This window comes from Macadamia integrifolia, chromosome 10 (genome assembly GCF_013358625.1).
Source record: "Macadamia integrifolia cultivar HAES 741 chromosome 10, SCU_Mint_v3, whole genome shotgun sequence".
In the NCBI taxonomy this organism is placed as follows: domain Eukaryota; kingdom Viridiplantae; phylum Streptophyta; class Magnoliopsida; order Proteales; family Proteaceae; genus Macadamia; species Macadamia integrifolia.
The window spans coordinates 23,521,199-23,540,169 of record NC_056566.1 but is presented as its reverse complement, the minus strand read 5'-3'; the positions used below and the strand labels follow the sequence as shown (position 1 = coordinate 23,540,169).

Genomic DNA, 18,971 nt, shown 5'->3' with positions numbered 1-18,971 from the left:
AACGGAAATTTATGTTTCTGTCGTTTTTTGAAATAGAAACGACAAAGGTTATCAAACGGGCCCTACGTCGACATGAAACACCCACTCATAGCCCTATAGGGTATAATTAAAGAAGGCAAATAGGTCATTACACAAGGGGAGCGAGATAGATATGAAGATCACTCTCTGACAGAAAATAATCTTAAAATAATTATGAGAAAAAAAGGTTTTCTAAACTGTCAAGTTTCCTATGCCCCCCCCCCCCCCTAAATGGAAATTTTTGATTTCCTAAGGGTTTGTGTTGTAATTTCGGGTGCACGGTTGTAGAGGCCATGTGATTAGATTTTTTTTTCCCTTTAATGTTTTTTTAAGGGAGAAAAAGCCTGAAAAACAGTATGGCCATTATGCCTAAGGCCCTAAACACATAAGGGGCAAAATGATCAACCATCTTTCATTAAAAATAAAAATTCCATCCCCATTGATATTTCTATGCACCCCATCATTGACCATTGCCGTGGCACAAGGACCAGGCTACCTCTCAGGAACCCCTCCTATTATTTCATGTGAGGTCTTAGCAAAAAAGAAATTTTATACCATGTGAGAGAGAGGTAGGGTGGGCTGGACCTGATTTGCTGTCATGGGCTTCTTCTGGTCGGTGGACAGTGTACACTTCTAGTAACAAGGCGCACTCATAATCTCGACATGTGAATTGACCAAATATCACTATTTCCGTGATGTTTATAATACAATTTTGAAACTTCTTTTTAATTGGAAAAGGAAGGAAAATCCCAAGGTAGGGTTTAAGAGAATTTCAGGGAAGAGAAAGGGCAGAGAGACTTCCTCCCTTCCACTGTGCTTAGGTATCATCAACCAGCCATGGAGAAGGGATCGTCCTTCTTGTTCTCAGGCACTCATTTCGACCGGAAAAAGTTCACCAAAGAGTTCTCCATATTTAAAGTAATTTTTGTTCATCTCCTCATCTTCTTCTGTTCAAATCTTTTTAAGATCCATAATTTTCCTGATTTTGTTCTCCATCTCTTGTTCTTTTCTACTCTACTACTTCGTTTTTTGATACAATGATTGGTGCTCGAACTTCTAAATTTCTAACTTTTTTTTTTTTAATTATCATTTTGGTTACTAAGGAGAAAAAAGAGAGTGAGGAATCAACGGAAAATCTGAGTTTGGCGGAAACTGTTAAGGTTGAAGCAGAAGAGGAGATTCTGTCTGGGAAAAAGAGGAAGCAAAGGGCGAAAGCTCCTGGTAATCTTCATTCTTTTTTTGTATCATTGAGGCAGTGAGCTTATGGTCAAAACGATTGTTAATCTCTAGTATATATATATATATTTATTTATTTAATGCAATTTTTAGTATTTACTTATATTATTTATACATTCTGTTTGATTCTGGCGTCAGAAACTGTAAAAGGGTTCAATGTGTTCAAGACCTCAGACACTGTCAATGAACTGGAAGACAATGCAGAAAATGACCCTTCTCGTGAAAGGAAGGAGATGAACAGACAGATTGAGGTTAATGGGCACTTTTTTTTTTTTTTTTTTTTTGTTGGGTCTAGTTATCCGCTCCAAGTTTGAAGTGGAGTTCTTCTTTATGGTCATAGGGTTTACTGACTACTGACTTCATTTTACTTCACAATTTCAGCAAGATGTACTATTTCGAAAGAAGCACGGAATTCAAATTTCTGGGCATAATGTGCCGTATCTTCTTAAAGAGTTTTCGGAGTTGGGCTCAAGGTATTCTTTCTTCTAATTTGCAGTTCATGTGCATATGTGAAGTTGGTTTCCTCTGAGATGGTGCATGGGTTTCTTTGTTGAAAAGAGTTTGAAGTATTAGAAATTTGATGACGCTTTTGCCATCTAGCTTGTTAAAAGATCAAGGCTACTACAACAGTTTTCTAGTGTGGCTTAGGTCAGTTTCCCAGCCGTTTCACTGGGAGTCTGGGACAGTCTGAACATCTTGCTCAGCTTGACCAGAGATTCCTTTGAGGCTTTGACCCCCCTAGAAAGGGGAATGATTATGAGAAAGTAAAGGAATTTTTTTTCTGGTCATGTTACCAATAAAACCCTGATTGGAGAGTACATCAATTTTGGCTTATCCTGTTTCATAAATAATGAGAAGTAACTTTTGGCATGCATGATGAGGAATACTTGGTCACCGTTTGATAACGTTTCTGCTGTTTCTGTGTCTAGAAACAGTAGAAACAACTTTTCATGTTTCCGAAAACAAAAATGGATTTTTTGGTTTTTGATAAATCTGTTTCTCAAAAGTTTTTTTGCAGACATAATACCACTAAAAAACCCAATAGTATCATTGGATGCCCAAAAGGGAGAGAGAGTTCGGTTGCCTCTTTTTAGGTTTAAATAGTTGAGAGATTTATTGGGCACAACAGCCTTTTTTTTTTTCCTCTCAAATTCGTTTATAGAAATGACGAAACAAGTCTGACTTGTTTCGTCAAAGTTGTTTATAGAATTGTAAATAGGTATTAATTTTGATTTATGTTTCTAGTAACGGGTGAAACGGAACAACTTTATCAAACACTTTTTAGGCTGTTTCTCCGTTTCTGGGAACAAGAAAACGCAGAAACGGCAGAAACGGAACGTTGTCAAACGGTGCCTTGATGTTTTTTGTTTTTCCTTGGTTCTGTTTCCACTGTATATGCAAGTATGCAACAACTATATCCATTTTTTATTCAGTGTCCATGTCCTAGTTGCAGTTTAATTAACCCTTCGAAAATGAAGATGATTGCACACCTCATGCCACAAGGAATTTCACTGTTTCTATTATTCTATTCAATTATGAAAATGCATTTTTTGTGGTCTCCAATTTCTTCCATCATTGTTTCCTTCTATTACTTGTTGATATTTATTGTAATGCTTTTTTGTTTGCAAATTTTTGCTAGTAAAATATGAAGGGTCTTGATTTGATCTTAGAGCAGGTACGGCTGTAAGTCGTATTTATTACGCAATTTAGAGGAACTCGGATTTAAAGAACCAACGCCAATCCAAAGGCAGGCTATTCCAGTCCTCCTCTCTGTATGCTCTTCTATTTTAAGCTATCTTTTCCTCATTCCCACCCACCCCCCCCCCCTTTCCCCCCCAAAAAAAAAGGAAAAAAATAAACACCTACACACACAATGTTGAGTTGGTGAGTTGCTTTGTTAATACTTTACAGTTATGACAAAGTTTCGTCTCTGCCATTTCTTAACCTGAAGACAATATTCTGTCACTTTTATCAGGGACGAGAGTGCTTTGCTTGTGCTCCAACAGGTTCAGGCAAGACCTTGGCTTTTCTATGCCCTATATTAATGAAACTTAAGGTATCATCAATGGTTCATTCTAACTATTTCTTTGGAAATTCATTCTTGAATCATAAATGACCTTTTATCATATAATCAGCATGGGTCAAAAGATGGTATCCGAGCTGTAATCCTCTGCCCCACCCGGGAATTAGCTGCTCAGACAACCAGAGAGTGCAAGAAGTTGGCCAAAGGAAAGAAATTCTACATCAAATTAATGACTAAGGAGCTTGCAAGAAGCGGTAATTTTGAGAAAATGCCTTGTGATATTCTTGTGTCTACACCACTTCGCATACAGTTTGCTTTGAAGAAAAAGAAACTAGATTTAAGCAGGTATATTTTTTTATTTGGTTTATCTGAACATTCTGACCTTCCATGCACTATATGATTATCAGGAACTGATAAATATAACCTTTCTGGGTTACAATATGCAAATGAAAGAAAAAGGAAAGAAGAAAATATAGCTTTTGTTCACAAATGGTCATGATGCAAGACAAGGAATTTTGATACTGTGCTTATATAGATTAGTTCAATGGAAGAATTTAAAGACTTAATAGCATTTAGTGGTTAAGCTTGGAGAATATTTGATGTGGAGTTTCAATTCGGGTTGGGATCTCGGTCAAAGAAATGAGTCCAAATTAGGGAAAATTGGTTTGATGGACATAAAACAGATGGATGCCTTAGGAATCAATTGAAGAAATGGGATATGAATGATATATTTTATGGCTGGTTGGAAGATGTAGCGATGTAGGTTTTGATAGGCAAATCAAGTTGTTGGATGAATTATGTAAAGAAGATAAGATGTTGGAAAAATAAGCCAATACACTAGGAATCCAGGAATGGAACATCGAGATGCCTTGGATTGGTTTTTAAGGTATTTAAGGGGTACTACGACTCATGGTTTGCATTATTCTAGTAACCCAATTGTGCTTGAAGGATTTTGTGATGCTATTTGGATATTTGATTCAAATGAAACATTAGCTATTATTAGATATGTATTCACCTTTGGTGTAAGGCGATTTCATGAAAATCAGTTAAATAAACCTGTGGGATAGGTTTCACCTTGGAAGCTGAATTTGTGGCTTGGGAGAAAGTTAGATTTGAAGCCGAATTGGTAAGGAATCTAGTAGCGAATATACCATTATGGCCTAAGTCTGTGCCTTCTATATATCTTCGTTGTGACAGTTAGGCAACCATTGCAAAAGCTGAAAAAGCAAGGTTTACAGTGGTAAGAAAAGAGTCGTATACACCTTAGACATAAGTTGGTGAAGGAATATATAAACAATGTCACATTTGGTATTGACATTGTTAAATAAGAGAGGAATGTAGTAGACATCTTACAAAACCTCCGTTCACAAAGGTTATGTTTGAAACATCTAAAGGAATAGGCTTAAGGCTCGTGTTTCATAAATCAAAGTGATGGATACTCTACTTATGTGATAGGAAATCCCTAGAATTAGGTTCAATGGGTAAAAATGAGGTTGTCAGGTGACTTGATTGGTACTATTATATTGTGCCTATTCTGGTTAAAAAAATAGGAAGATGGTACTCACCACATTGAACAAGTGGATGAGTATAAGACTCTTAATCAGCCAAGGCTCATGTCATATTAGGGTATGTTAATTGTGTTGCATACTATGGATTTACCTAAGTGAATGTAAAGGGTGAGGCTGCCTCCGATGAGAATTTATGGATGAATTCTCTAAATATTTGTAAGTGTAAGAAGGGGACAAGGCCAAAATGTCCACAATGTAAAAGGGGGACTACAACATCAGATGGTAGGATTTGGATGATAAGTCAGTCGGCTACACTAGTAAGGAAAAGTTCAAAAAGTTTGACTTCAACCGTACTCTATAGCGTGACTTGTTAAAACTTTGTAGATTCAAGTTTGAAAGACATCTGCAACGATGTGTCCTATTCAAATGTGCTTAGATTACTTTTTCTTTTTTGTTTTCCAATGTTTTGATTCTTGTGGGAGGGTTATTAGTTTTAAATCAATTTTTTAAAAACTTGAAAAATTAAAAAAAAAAAAACTCATGTTTCTTGCGTCTTTTCATATTTCATGTATCTAGTTTTCCATCTTCTATCATGACCTTTCGCTTATCAATCTTTTCATCTTCTCATATGACATTTAATGTGTTATTTAAATTTGAACTTGTCTCTTCTAGAAAGTATCTAAATTTTGTCTCTTCATTTTTGGAGACTTTTATCGCTTCCTTTTCTTGAGACTTTGTCTCTTCATGTCTCAAGAAGGTTCTCTTTCTCTATAAATAGAGGGGACCTTTAGGCATTGTGATTATCAAGTTCTCTCTAGTCAATTTTTTGTTTATATAGGCTATAGTTTCAAGTCACTCGTGTGTGCAAGTTGTAATATGAAGTCACTCTTGCGTGGGTTGTAATTTTGCTTTACTCTTGTTTTTAAGTGTTTTTCCTTTTAGTTTGAGCACGATCATACAATACTCAGAGGGCTCTAGTAGGCGAGTGTGCACGATTATTGGGGGAGCTTGTGAGCTATTTTATCTTGGAGGCTAATGCACAATACACCTAGTTGCATCATAGGTGGCGGCTACAGTCCTAAGGAGAGTTTTAAGTGGCACGACTTTGCTCGTCAGTATAGCTAACCAAAATTGTGGAAAATAGATCATTTGAAGACTCATTGTGTTATTTCAATATTTTGACATGTTTTCAAAAACTTCTTAAGACTGTAGAATTTGTTTATTGAGAGACCAATATATTTAACATGGATAGTAACCTTGGGTTGGCGATGGAGAATCGAATAATTATCTAGTACTTTCACAAAATTGAACCATTTGATGGTTCAAATTACAAGAGATGGATTGTTATTTGCTTTGGAACAATTATTTCTCTCGTTTACTTTAACCATAGATACCACATCTATGCCTACTGAAAATGATGATCCTACCCTCAAAGTCTGAAAGCAAGCATGGGTCAAAGCAGATTATCAGTGCAAGAATCATATTTTAAATTCTTTATCCAATGAACTTTACCATCTCTATACATCTTATGATTATGTTTAGTTTATTTGGACTGCATTGGATAAGAAGTGTATGCCTAGAGGATGCTGAAAAGAAAAATTTTATTGCTACAGATTTTATTTAATTTGCAATAAAAGATCAACTTTTCTACCCAAATACATCAGTTTCTAGTTGGCAAAGGAAGGAATGGCTTGAACCAATGACTTTATCGTTTACTCTATTTGAAAAATTACCAACATCCTGGAGTGACTTCAAAATGAATATGAAGCACAAGAGGATGGATTGAAAATTTTATTTAATCATTATCCAAATTAAGATTGATGAAAAGAACCAGGAGAAAGACAAGACTATAAAGGCCAAAGATTTTCAATCTAAGGCTAATTTGGTTAAGTTGAAAAAAAAAAAGATTGCAAGGGAACATACAAGATTACTGGGGGGCAGTGAGCTATTTTATCTTAGAGGCTGATTCGTAATACACCTAGTTGCACCATTGGGGCGGCTACGGACTTGTGGAGAGTGTCAAGTGGCAAGACTCAGCTTCGTAATATTGTTTAACATAATTTTTGTTATAGGGTCCTTAAGAGTTTGCTGAAAAGAGATCATTTGAAGGCTCATCAACTAGAAGGTAAGTATGTTCTCTCAATGTTCTGATTACGATAGAAGTGTCCACACTAGTCTGCCTTAAACGATAGCAAAACCTTACCTTTACTAGAAGAGCTCCAGGAACAAGATTTCGCCAAATATCAAGAATATGCAATACATCCTTGAGAACAAAGGTTTTACCGGAAGTTAAATTTAGTTGAACTTGCCTCTTGTCATAGACTTGAGATAACTAAGAATTTCCCTATAAACTTATTCACTTATTCCAATCATTGAATAGTTAGACAAGGCATTCCAATTCCCGTAGATGTGCTTAGTAGCACCTGTGTTTATGATCCATTTTTTTAGGTTTTTAACCAAGTTTAGCTCAATCACCATGGCAGTTAAAATATCACCAGTACTCAGATTAATCTTGGTATTGGTCTTGCACTTCCTCTTCTAGATTTTTTTCTTGTAATGTAGGGTTTGTGACTTACAAAATAGTTTCCCTTTCTTGTCTTGTAGGTTGTCCCCTTTTTTTTGCCTTTTAGGCTTTCTTAAAATGTTCGTGTTTTTTCGGCTTGACCAAATTAGCCTCAGATTTAAAATCTTTGGCCTTTTCAATCTTTTCCTTTTCCTGGTCTTCTTTCCAATCTCAACTTTAATAATAATTTGCTCCAAAGTCCTATCCTTCCTCTTGTGCTTTATATTCATTTTGAAGTCACTCCAAGATGTTGATAACTTCTCTAATAGAGAGTCAACAAGAAAATAATAGGGTAAAACCATTCTTTCCTTGGTGAACTTGAAACTCGTCAATTTGGGCAGAAATTCTCTTTGTCATCCTTTATTGCAAATTAAAAAAAAAAATGTGCAACAATATATTTTTTTATTTCTAGCTTTTTCTGAGGCATATTTCTTATCTAATACAGTTCAGATAAGCTGAACACAATCATAAAATGCGTAGACATGTTAAAGTTCATTGGATAAATAATTTTAGAATATGAATCTTGCACTTATAATTTGACTGGATCCATGTTCGCCTTTGGGCTTTGAGGGGTAGGGTCATCGCTTTCAGTAGGTATTGGTTTGGTTAATAAAAACGAGATAGATAATTGTTTCAGTGCAAAGAACAATCCATCTCTTATAATTTGAACCATCGAATAGTTCAATTTTGTCAAAGTACGAGATAGTCCATAGATTCTCCATTGCTGACACAAGGATGTTAGCCATACCACAGATTCTGGTCTCTCATTAAACTAACTCTATGGTCTTAAGAATTTTTGGAAAATATATATCGGAATATTGAGAGAACACATCGATGAGCCTTAAAACGAACTCTTAGGGACCCTATAACAAAATTATGTTAGTAATATTGATGGGTTGAGTCATGCCACTTGACGCTCTCCTTAAGACCATAGCTGCCACCAATGGTGCAACTAGGTTTATTGCAAATCAGCCTCCAAGCTAAAACAACTCATTGGTTCCCTTAGTAGTTATGCACTTGACTACTGGAGCCCTCCGAGTACTATAGGGCTATGCTCATATTGGAAAAACACTTAAACAAGAGTAGAGCAAGATTACAATCCACACAAGAGTGACATGAGATTACAAGCCACATACACAAGAGTGACTTGTGATTATAGCCCACTCACACAGAAGTGACTTAAGAGAACTTAGTAATCACAATGCCTAGAGGTCCTCTCAATTTATAGAGGAAGAGAGCTCTTCTTAAGAAGACATGAAGAGACAAAGTATCTCAAGAAGAAGAAGAGATAGAATCTCCAAAATGAAGAGACAAAGCTTTTTAAAAGAGACAAGTCAAAACAACACATGGAAGGTCATGTGAGAAGATGAAAATATAGACACATAAAAGATCAAGAAAGAAGATGGAAAACTAGACACAAGAAATATAAAGGTGTTCTGAATCTTCAATGATTTAAAAACTGGCACAAAGAATACTTAGACAATGGAATCTCCAATCAATATCTATGTATCATATCTTGAATTGATTTGGACAGAAAACCACAGAAACTGATGGTTCTTCATTAGTATATGTAAAAATTGCATGTACATTAGGCAATTATATAAGGCTTCCCATATTCTAGTGTAAATCCTACAAGATTGTACTTACATCCTTGCTAGTTTGGCTGAAACTATCCCAATCATGTTGGATTTGTAAGATCTTGGTTTAAATAGATAGCCAAGTAAAAAAAATCCTTTAGTGACACCTAAGGTGAGCAGAATTTTGTTGTCGGCAAGTTTTGACTTAGTCACTCCCCCCGCCCCACCCCAAAAAAAAAATCCATATATTAAAGTGACTGGACTCAATCTAACTCAAGTTAAATGACTTGAAAAGAAAGTGACAAAACGACTCAACTAAGTCTGAACATAAACTAACAATGAAAGATTGGCCAGGAATTGCATAAACTGTAGGCTTAGGTCTGACACAACAAATTTATGAAGCCCAAGATATTGATAGGTGTTAGAGCAAACACCAAGAAAATACGAAAATAAACAGATAATAGATCCGCACAACATAGAGATAACGAGGTTCATACACCGGTGTGGTGTGCTACGTCCTCAGGCGAAGATGTTTCACTATGTAGAAGAGAGATTGCTCCCAAGCAGCGACGAGAAAACTCGTCCTGAAACCCTAGCTCGAAAAACCCCTCCAAAATACAATGACTTTCTCAACAAGACAACTGTACATTATATACTCCAAGTCGCGGGTCGACCCTTCGGGTCATGGTCAATCTGTTCAAACCATTCCCATTCGGGTCGCCACCAAAATATGTCGGAGCGGATCAATCTTCAAAATGGGTCAAGAATTCGAGACAAACTTAACAATAGGATCATTGCAACCTTACAAGAGAAGATCTTTAATATAGGCAACTCAGGTTAAGTTTGACCATAAAAGTAGCCTGAAATAACATAAGAACTAACCGCACTCAAATTTGGCTCGAAACAAAAAGTTTGAGCATAAAATTCCTAGAGTATTGTTACAACCTTAGTAGAGTTTAGAAAATATTTGGAATATCTCCAAAAAAATGAACCTGATTGGTATACCCTTCTTCAGCTGCCCAACATGGTTTTCCACGCTGCACAGACTGGTGGAACCAACTAGACCAAATATTGCACAGTGGGAGCCCTTTTGATAATCAAACTATCTTACTAGACGCCTACACATGACCTGATTTATGTCTGACATCAGGTAGATTCATGATGGTTGCTTTATCTTCTGATTCTAGTTGTTTGAATTATCATTTGTAGAGATTAGTCCTTAATAATTTCTATGGAGCATGCTTTCCAATTTTTATTGAGAAATTGAAATGAGTGTATTTTAAAAGCCATATCCTTTTGTATGTTCATATGCCTTTCCATTAGTAATTAAACTGCTTATTGCTTTACTTTCATTGTCCTACAATAGTTCATTATTCGTGACCGAGGCTTTTACAATAGTTTTGAATGGCAACTTGCCAATGTCAATCATAGCAGCCTGCCATTCTCAATCAAAGGCCAGATAAAGACTGTAAATTTTGTGAGGAAATAAAGAAATTCCAAGGTCCTATGGTTTATCAAATATGTATGCAATGGCATGGGATGGTTCCTTGTGAGAAAAAGAGAAGGAAGTTATGGCTGCTTTGTCCAGTTCTTTGCAATTTATCAATCTATAACTTGACTGATTCTGGAGAACTATGAAGAGTCACGCCTCATTGTCTACTGAACAGAATGCAAAGTCAGAATTCTAGAGATTTTTTTTTTTCTTTTTTTTTGGTGGGGGGGGGAGGAGGTGGGGGAATAGGAAAAGGGAGAAAATTTATTATTTTATACAGAAAATGATAAAATACAGGTACATCAGTTCACTCATTTAGATTATATTCTATTGTAACAGGATTCAGATCTGCCGGTAGCTCTTGTAGAAATGAAATTAGAACGTCATACTGTATTTTTTTGCTGATCTAGTTGAATTTCTGTGATTTTTGAAGGGTTGAGTACCTCGTGTTGGATGAGTCTGATAAGCTATTTGAGCTTGGCTTTATGAAGCAAATTGATTCTGTGGTCAAATCATGCTCAAATCCTTCTATAGTACGATCTTTGTTCAGTGCGACTTTACCTGATTCTGTTGAAGAACTTGCACGCACGATAATGCATGATGCAGTTCGAATTATTGTGGGTAGGAAGTAAGTACTAGGCACACTCAAACATGATGCACTGCTTTTCTCTATGAATCTTTTTTAGCATCCCCCTTGAACTATAAGGCCAGTGGGCATCCTTTTTTTCTTTTTAATAATATTTTAAGCATTTCTTTATATCTATTTACCATGGCACAAAAGTTCAAACTTAAAGCTTCTTGCGAGTATGCCCATGTAGACCTTATCCATTAACACACCTAAGATGAATATGGTCATTGGACATGTGATGCTCATATAAGTGGGACCCACCTTCCACCAATAATATATCCCTGTGGTAGAAATTGACCTGATTAGATAGATGATTGTAACCATCATACTGTCTTTAATGCTCTTGAAGATGGACAATGAAATATGAGCACTCCAAAAAATGGTTTCTTGGAGGGATGGTTGCAGACACCTTTCAGCGATCAGGTCTATGTCTGGCTTACTAGTCGTGCCACATATGCTGCTATTCCTGTTCCTTGGTTAGGTCACGTAGGCAAGCGAGTGAAAATCCCTTATTATGCCTTCGGGTAATTACCTTAAGGGAAATTTGAGTATAAAACCCCAAATCAAAACCTATGGAATATGTAATAATGAAGAAAATGAGAAAACAGTGTAATGATGAAGAAATCCCAGAAAAGTCACCAGGCTGCTACCACGGAAAAAATAAAAAATAAAAAAGGAGAAATTTCCCATGTTTCTTGCTCCATAAGATTACCCATACTCTGATAATTTAATCAAGTCAACACCACAAATAAACTTGTTTATGACCCTATATATAGACTACCCTTTCCAAATACGAGAGTGGATTTAGACTCTAGACATAATCCTGGGCAATAAACTTGCATTAATAATAAAGACTCCTATATGAGTCTAATTACAATACAGTAACTCCACTGAGTGTTCAACCCCGTTCCTGGTTAAATTAAAATACTAATTGAAAGTAGAATTGAAATAAAACTTAAGAAATCATGTCACTAATCAACACACCTCGAATAAAGTGGTCATAACTCTCCCGATATAAGTCGGAATTGCAAGATCTTGTCTCTTGATAACTAACTAAATAGCCTATCAAATGACACCAATATCATGCAAAATAGAGTAGCTTTGACTAGCCAATCATAATCTTGAAGAAAAGTGACAGAAATAACCCAATTTCCTGTAATGCGATGTCCCCAATCACCAAAAATTGACCCAATAATTAAACAAACAATAGGAACTCTTCTTTAGGATGTTCTCGCATCATTTGGCATCTAATCAACAACTGTTTTACAATTATATTGCTTCATGCTTAACAATTCACTTATTTAAGGGTTTTTGCAGGAACTCTGCTTCAGAATTGATAAAGCAAAAGCTGGTTTTTGCTGGTAGCGAAGAAGGGAAGCTACTTGCACTTCGGCAAAGTTTTGCTGAGGTATGCAGTTGGTGTGCAAGCTATAGAAATTGTTGAGTTGCTTCTGTGCCTCTCATTTCTTGAGCTAGAAACCTATAAAGGCCAGATTAACGTGTGCTGAAACCTAGAAATGAGAAACTCAATTCGTGGTAACACCTGTAAAGTTAAGCCCATGGTTCAGTTGGATTATTCTTGGAGAAACATTTCAGTTGCAAGTTTACTTCCAGCTTGTGGAAAATGAAGAATTTAGTTTTATTTCGCTCTATTATATTGTTCTTCATTGTGAGGTGTTATCCTTGGTTATGGTTGTTATGCTCTACTCACTGTGCTGATATTTTTTTTCCTCTCTTGGGTCCAGTATTTAAGATAGGATGAGCCAGTAGAACTGCTCGTGATTTATAAAATTTCTCATTCCAGATGATTGTACATGATACTGTTTTTGTAGAGGAAAGGAAAACCCAAAAAGTGATTGTCTTGATCAATTATTCCTTATGGTCCTGATTCTTTTGTGTGGCCATGGAAATGATTTCTGATTGAGCCAGGTAAGATGGCAAATCCATTTGGCTGATGAATGTTGCCTAACTTCCAAAAGATCCAAAGATGCAAGATAATTTCTGATTAACATTAGGATCACAAGTGTATAGAGTTTCAAAGAATTGAATGTTATGAAGCCATGTCACTTTCTTAATTGTCAAAAGTGTCTTTAAAAAACCCTGAAATTACGACTATGACCGTATGACCTTGATGATGAATTGAAACAATAGAACAATGCTGTTCCTAGCATCATTTTTTGCTTAATTATTCTGTTTCAGTTTTAACTTAAATATTCTTCTTCTCACTGACTAGCTTCCTGCTCTTGTTTTTGCATTTGATGATCTCATTGGGGTTTTAGAGCCTCAATCCACCTGTGCTAGTGTTTCTCCAAAGCAAAGAGCGGGCAAAGGAGCTCCATAGGGAATTGGCGTTTGACAATATTAGGGTTGATGTCATCCATGCGGATTTGTCCCAGATACAGGTTACTTTTACTATGGTTGCTTCTCAAACATGTTAGATTCCCATTATAATCATGGAGTTTTTTCTGGTTAAAAAGATAATAGGGATAATTGTCTAAGTTGATGGCTATCTTATTTTTTTTTAAAAGTCATATTGCATGTTTAAGTCATCTTTTATGTTTCAAAAATTGCGCAAATCTTAAATTGTTTTAATTCTTTTGGTGGATCCTTATTTTTTTTTTAAATTAAATGCAGCGAGAAAATGCAGTTGATAATTTCAGAGCAGGGAAGACGTGGGTCTTAATTGCAACAGATGTTATTTCCAGGGGCATGGATTTCAAGGGTGTCAACTGTGTGATTAATTATGATTTTCCTGAATCTGCTGTGGCATACATTCACCGGATCGGTATATAATTGAACTACTCTCTCTGTGAAGCTAGCTAAGTTTTTTTTTTGGTGAGGGTGGGGAGTGGAGGTGCTTAAAATCTTGGTGCCTTAAAATAGTATTGGTAATTTGGTATGAATATGGGATGGAATATCTGACAAGGCTCAGACTGACCTGGATGTTTTATACTAAAAGAAGTAAGAAGCACGAAGGGCATTCATTGTAGTGTTAAGTGTATCAATGTGTTCGTCATTTTTATTTCATGGGAAAAGGAAGCATGCACTGCTCTTGTACAGATTCCTTGTACTTTTCTCACATAATAAAGAGTGGAGCCCACACTGATACTTTCTAACCATTTGGATCCCATAGCACTAGGGCTCATTTCAGGGGGGAGGAGAGAGAAAGAGAGGGGGTGTGCTAGTGGAAGCTATGCCCTCGTACAGGAATCTTTTGCCCCAAAATATATAACTAGGGTGTCTGGCTCAATAATTTCTTCAAACATTTGGTGGGTATCAATTAGGAAAAATACACAAGCAAAGGGGACGTAATGCAAGTAGGACGCTTTGGCTTGACTGATCTATATGGTACGTCAGGTAGACAGCCGGTACCTTATTATAGTTTGTCGTTATAAGTCAGTGGCTGATTTGTAGTAGTGCGTCAGGTTGACAGCCGACATTTATTATAATTAGTTATAACCCGTCAATCTTTTTGCACGGACCCTTGCACTTGTCCTTGCTTGGAATCCCCATGTAACCGACCACATTAAGTTGGGATAAGGTTTTGGATGTTGTTGTATGGATTATACCATTCTCCAGCCCCTTGGTGTAGTGTGCAGATTCTTTCTTACACTGTCTTGTAGGAAACCCTCTCGCTTATTTCATAATAATTTCCCTATTCCTTGTTCCCCTCCCCCCAACCCACCACACACATACATTGAACTCCAAAAATGTCTGGTACAGAACTGTACAAAAGACATGTAGCCTCACATTTTTTAATCTAGTCACAGCCAAGTAGGAGACCTCTTTCCAGGTAGAGACCTCAGTTAGTTGTTTGGTAATGTATATGCTAAGCGGATTTGTTGAAGGTAATGAACATTTATATTCCTTGTTTGCTGATTATCTGAGGTAGTGTACAAGTGTTCGTGAAACTAAAGCGGTTAGTTTTTCCTTTTAGGTCGGTCTGGTAGAGCAGGGAGAAGTGGGGAAGCAATTACGTTGTACACAGAAGATGATGTGCCATTTTTGCGGAACATAGCCAATGTGATGAAGACTTCTGGATGTGAGGTTCCATCTTGGATCATGGACTTGCCCAAGCTAAAGCGGAAAAAGCACCGGCCACAAAGAGATTCCATCTCAACCAAACCAAAAGACCAAGAAGAAGAATGAATCAATGACAAGTAACCATAGAAAACTTTTTCTGTGTTTTTTGTTTGTAGTAACTATTCAAATCAAATATTATTTATACTCTAGATTCTCGGATAACCACAATCTTTCCTAATGTGAAAATGATGCTTTTAGAGTGTAATCTTATCTAAACAGTTTTTGAGATGATTAAATTCTGGTACTGTTAGTAAAAAAATTAGTACTTCTTTGAATTGTTAGCATTTCCTTTTAATACTGTGCTCTACCTTGTTAGCATGATGGTGAACCAGGTCTTGCTCTGAGTCTTTGCATATTGAATCGACACGATCGATGAAGTGTAGATACAGATTAATATGATAGCGATATGATACCAAATTGATACACTGGTCACCAAAATCTAAAAAATCTCAATTTTTGGAAGAATAAAGTAGAGATATTAAAACATTGGTTGGATATCATTATTTATTTATTGTACATTTATATAGCATAATACTTGAAAACATTAGTTTAGAATGTATCATAAGTGTATCCATATGTATCAACTATCAAACAGTCATTCTGATACATAAATGTCTCTAAAAATCAACTTTAAGATATGATGCGATACCGATAGTTAACACCTTGATTTTCATAAACATATATGCAAGGAAAGAAAACATACAAAAACGAAGAAAAGTTTAATGAATGGGTGTGTTAACTCATTCAGGCCATGCTATTCCATTGCAAGTTCAAACTCGCAGCACACCTATCTCCGTCGACTGATAACATCTGCTGCTCCGAAATGGATTGCAGCCATGCAGAACAGTTGAGTGGCACTTAAAATGATGGTCAACACTTCCAGAGTCCGCTGCAAATTAGTTAACAACAGTTAAAATCAATAGGAGTAAGTTTCAGAAAGTTTCCTTTGACCCACGGTAGAGTCATCAGTCTCCACTACTCAACTCTATATGTCGAATGTTTGAAATGCCTTTCACTGTTCCCTGATGCCCATCCAAATATACACTCACTAGTCCATTATTTCTAAGGATGTGGATTTCCCTTGGAATAATTTAAAACATCCAATGCCTAGTTCCTCCAACCTTCTTCACATAAGTCTAGATTACAAATTTGGTAATGGTAACAAAATTTATTTTGAATGAATCTTCAGATTGCACAAAGCTACAAGAGAAGACCTTAGGTGTTTTAATTTGTGCTAGTAAAGACAATAATGCACTCACCAAGTTTGAATCCCTGAAGCCTATATTAATCTCTTTGCATGCTAATCTGCAACACAAATAAATTTATTGGTTGGTATTCTTACCAAATAGATGAACACTAAGGGTTTCAATTCAAACAGAAATCGTTTATCGAAATCAAAATTGAAATGTTTAATCTAGAACTGTTTAATAGTGAATTGTTTAAGTTGGGAAGCTTGAAATGTGAATATAAATAAGATATGAGATTTTTATATCTACCCCATGGCTAGAATGGTGAGCAACCATGTAGTGGTAGAATAAGTTGCAGCTGATAGCAAGTTAGGAACATTCCATTGGAGGATATTACTGATCCCAGAAAGTGAAGTTGCAACACCCACAAGTCCAGCAATCAGTGCAAAGATCACGAAGAAACCAGTTGCCATATTACCGATTGGATAATATATTGGAAATATATGTGCAGGCATCGTCAAAGCAGATGCTACATGTTCATCAGATCAATTTTTTTTAGAAAGATCAAATAAAAAGAAGTATTCAGAGAAGCTTCAAACCCAGAAATCTGATCTGTTCTTCATTGATTACCTGTTTGAGCTGAACGTTCGATGCCGTAATTGACAGCCCAACCGGCGATGAAGGTGACAACACCATAGAGCACAAGATTAAGAACTAAGAGGATGAATGCTAGTGATTTGGTTGCTCCGGAAGCCATGGCTTAAACCAGAGATCTCTGCAATTCCTAAACCTTCCTGAACTCTGCAAGTCCAAGGTTGAGACATATAAATATGAAGAAGAGATCCTTACCCATATTCTTTGCTATAGGGACGAATGAGTGACTTCAGTTTAAAGAAATGGCTTCAATCCTTTGCCCTAGCATTTGGTTTTGCTACATTAGGAGGGAAAGAATCCCCTCTGAACAATTTGAAATTAACCAGGAATCAGATGCCAGATGGTGGATTTCTTACCTCCCTCCACTGCATTGTAGGGTCGGATGCATGATTCTAAGTACCGGTATCGACTGAGAACGATACCCATACCTGACCAATTCGGATTGGTTACTAGTATCATTTTAGGGGTTAAGTAAGGACAAAAGTGACCGATACTGATAACTAAATCCTTGATCAGATGTAGGATTGTTTCAATCCAAATTGGCCGGAATCGGGTTGTAGGAGAGAAGAGTAAACCCTAATTGTGGGTGTGGAATATGCAATAGGTAGAAGTGGGAAGACCTTGCTCTCTATCCAACATACTCTTCATTTGATTATCTTCAAACCGTCACATCTATGGTTCCTTCGTTTTCATTAGATTATATCAAAAGATATTTGAAAGGAGCAATTAAAGGCTCAGAGAATCATACCAGAATGTTGAGAGACGTCTTAGATGATTTTAATAAATTTGAGTTAAACAATGGTGGAGATCATGGTTTCAAGTATTGGTTTGATATCGGCCGTATCAGATCGGCATTGGTTGAGACAAATCCAGATCGGTTCAGGGGTAAAATAGTAAAACATTAGTACTTTTTATAAAAAGCAAGGGCAAAATTGACTGATAACCACCAATCCAATCTGAATCGATATCAAAGACCAATACCGTCCCTTAAATCCTTGGTGGAGATTGATACCAACTCTTGAACTTCAGTTTCTATTTTCTTGTTACTGAAGTATAAAACTTGCCACTTGGATTGTTTAATAATTTTAATAGTAATTTAATACAAATGCCTATATATTTTCCTGAATTTCGTAGATGTAATGACTTTTCCATGATTATTTTAGAAATGGGGGTTTTAATGGCATTTTTGTAAATTTTATTATGGTGTCTTGTATGGTAATGGTATTTATGAAATTATTTGGGCTAATTATGATGGTAATAAAATTTGTTTAAATATTGGAAACAATATTAAAAAATGATTTCAGAACAGAATTATTTTTTTTCCCCCTCTAATTCCAATTATTGTAACAAGTTTTCCAAACGCCAATAGTTTCAGAATAAAAACAGAAAAAGATGGTTTTGTCGAAGAACAACGTTCCCATAATAAAAATGATTGCCCATTGGAGCCACTCCTAAATTTCTTAAATTCTTTTAATTTTTATTTTTTAAAGTTTTTCTAGTCATCTATCTTAATCTCTAATTCACGACTATATTTATTTTAGGGATTTTCTTGTTGATAGTGGAAACCGCTAAAATTCCAAATTATTTATAATGCTATTAAATTTTTTTTTTAATATTTTTATACAACTCATTTTTTTTCTTAAATCAATGAGGGCAATATTGTAATTTCACATATTATGAAAACTTTGGATAATGAGTAATTTTCATATTATTTTTGAAAATTTTCTTATACCGTTGACTTAATGAACTTTTGTGAATAAAACAAGGGACAATTAAAATATATCAAGATCTAAATACACCTATAGAGTTTTCATTTAAATAATTATTGTTTTTTTTTTTTCTCCACATCATTTAGCTTCATACAACTCTGCTAAATCATATAGCTACACTATAAATTTTCTTTTGAATATCAAGTAATATGCACGTTTATTACATAATATTAAAGCTTAAAAGGTAATCTAGGTATATTGCATCAAATGTAGGGGTGAAATTTGGCTGTAAA

General features: G+C 35.8%; 2 protein-coding genes across 2 annotated transcripts; one reads left to right on the top strand and one right to left on the bottom strand.

Moving 5' to 3' along the window:
* Positions 1-752: 752 nt before the first annotated feature.
* Positions 753-15,403, top strand: LOC122091775 (DEAD-box ATP-dependent RNA helicase 57). The gene is made up of 12 exons (XM_042661905.1): positions 753-936; positions 1,122-1,239; positions 1,393-1,505; positions 1,636-1,727; positions 2,930-3,026; positions 3,230-3,310; positions 3,390-3,622; positions 10,851-11,045; positions 12,363-12,453; positions 13,325-13,447; positions 13,680-13,830; positions 14,983-15,403. Exons 1-12 carry the CDS (start codon positions 856-858, stop codon positions 15,192-15,194), a joined length of 1,587 nt encoding a protein of 528 aa, XP_042517839.1. The 5' UTR covers positions 753-855; the 3' UTR covers positions 15,195-15,403.
* A 257-nt stretch (positions 15,404-15,660) lies between these two features.
* LOC122091776 (membrane protein PM19L-like) lies at positions 15,661-17,214 on the bottom strand. The gene is made up of 4 exons (XM_042661907.1): positions 16,946-17,214; positions 16,625-16,844; positions 16,388-16,433; positions 15,661-16,017 (listed from the first exon to the last, which is right to left on the bottom strand). The coding sequence occupies exons 1-4, from the start codon at positions 17,070-17,072 to the stop codon at positions 15,916-15,918; spliced, it is 495 nt and encodes a 164-aa protein (XP_042517841.1). The 5' UTR covers positions 17,073-17,214; the 3' UTR covers positions 15,661-15,915.
* Between the last annotated feature and the right edge of the window lie 1,757 nt (positions 17,215-18,971).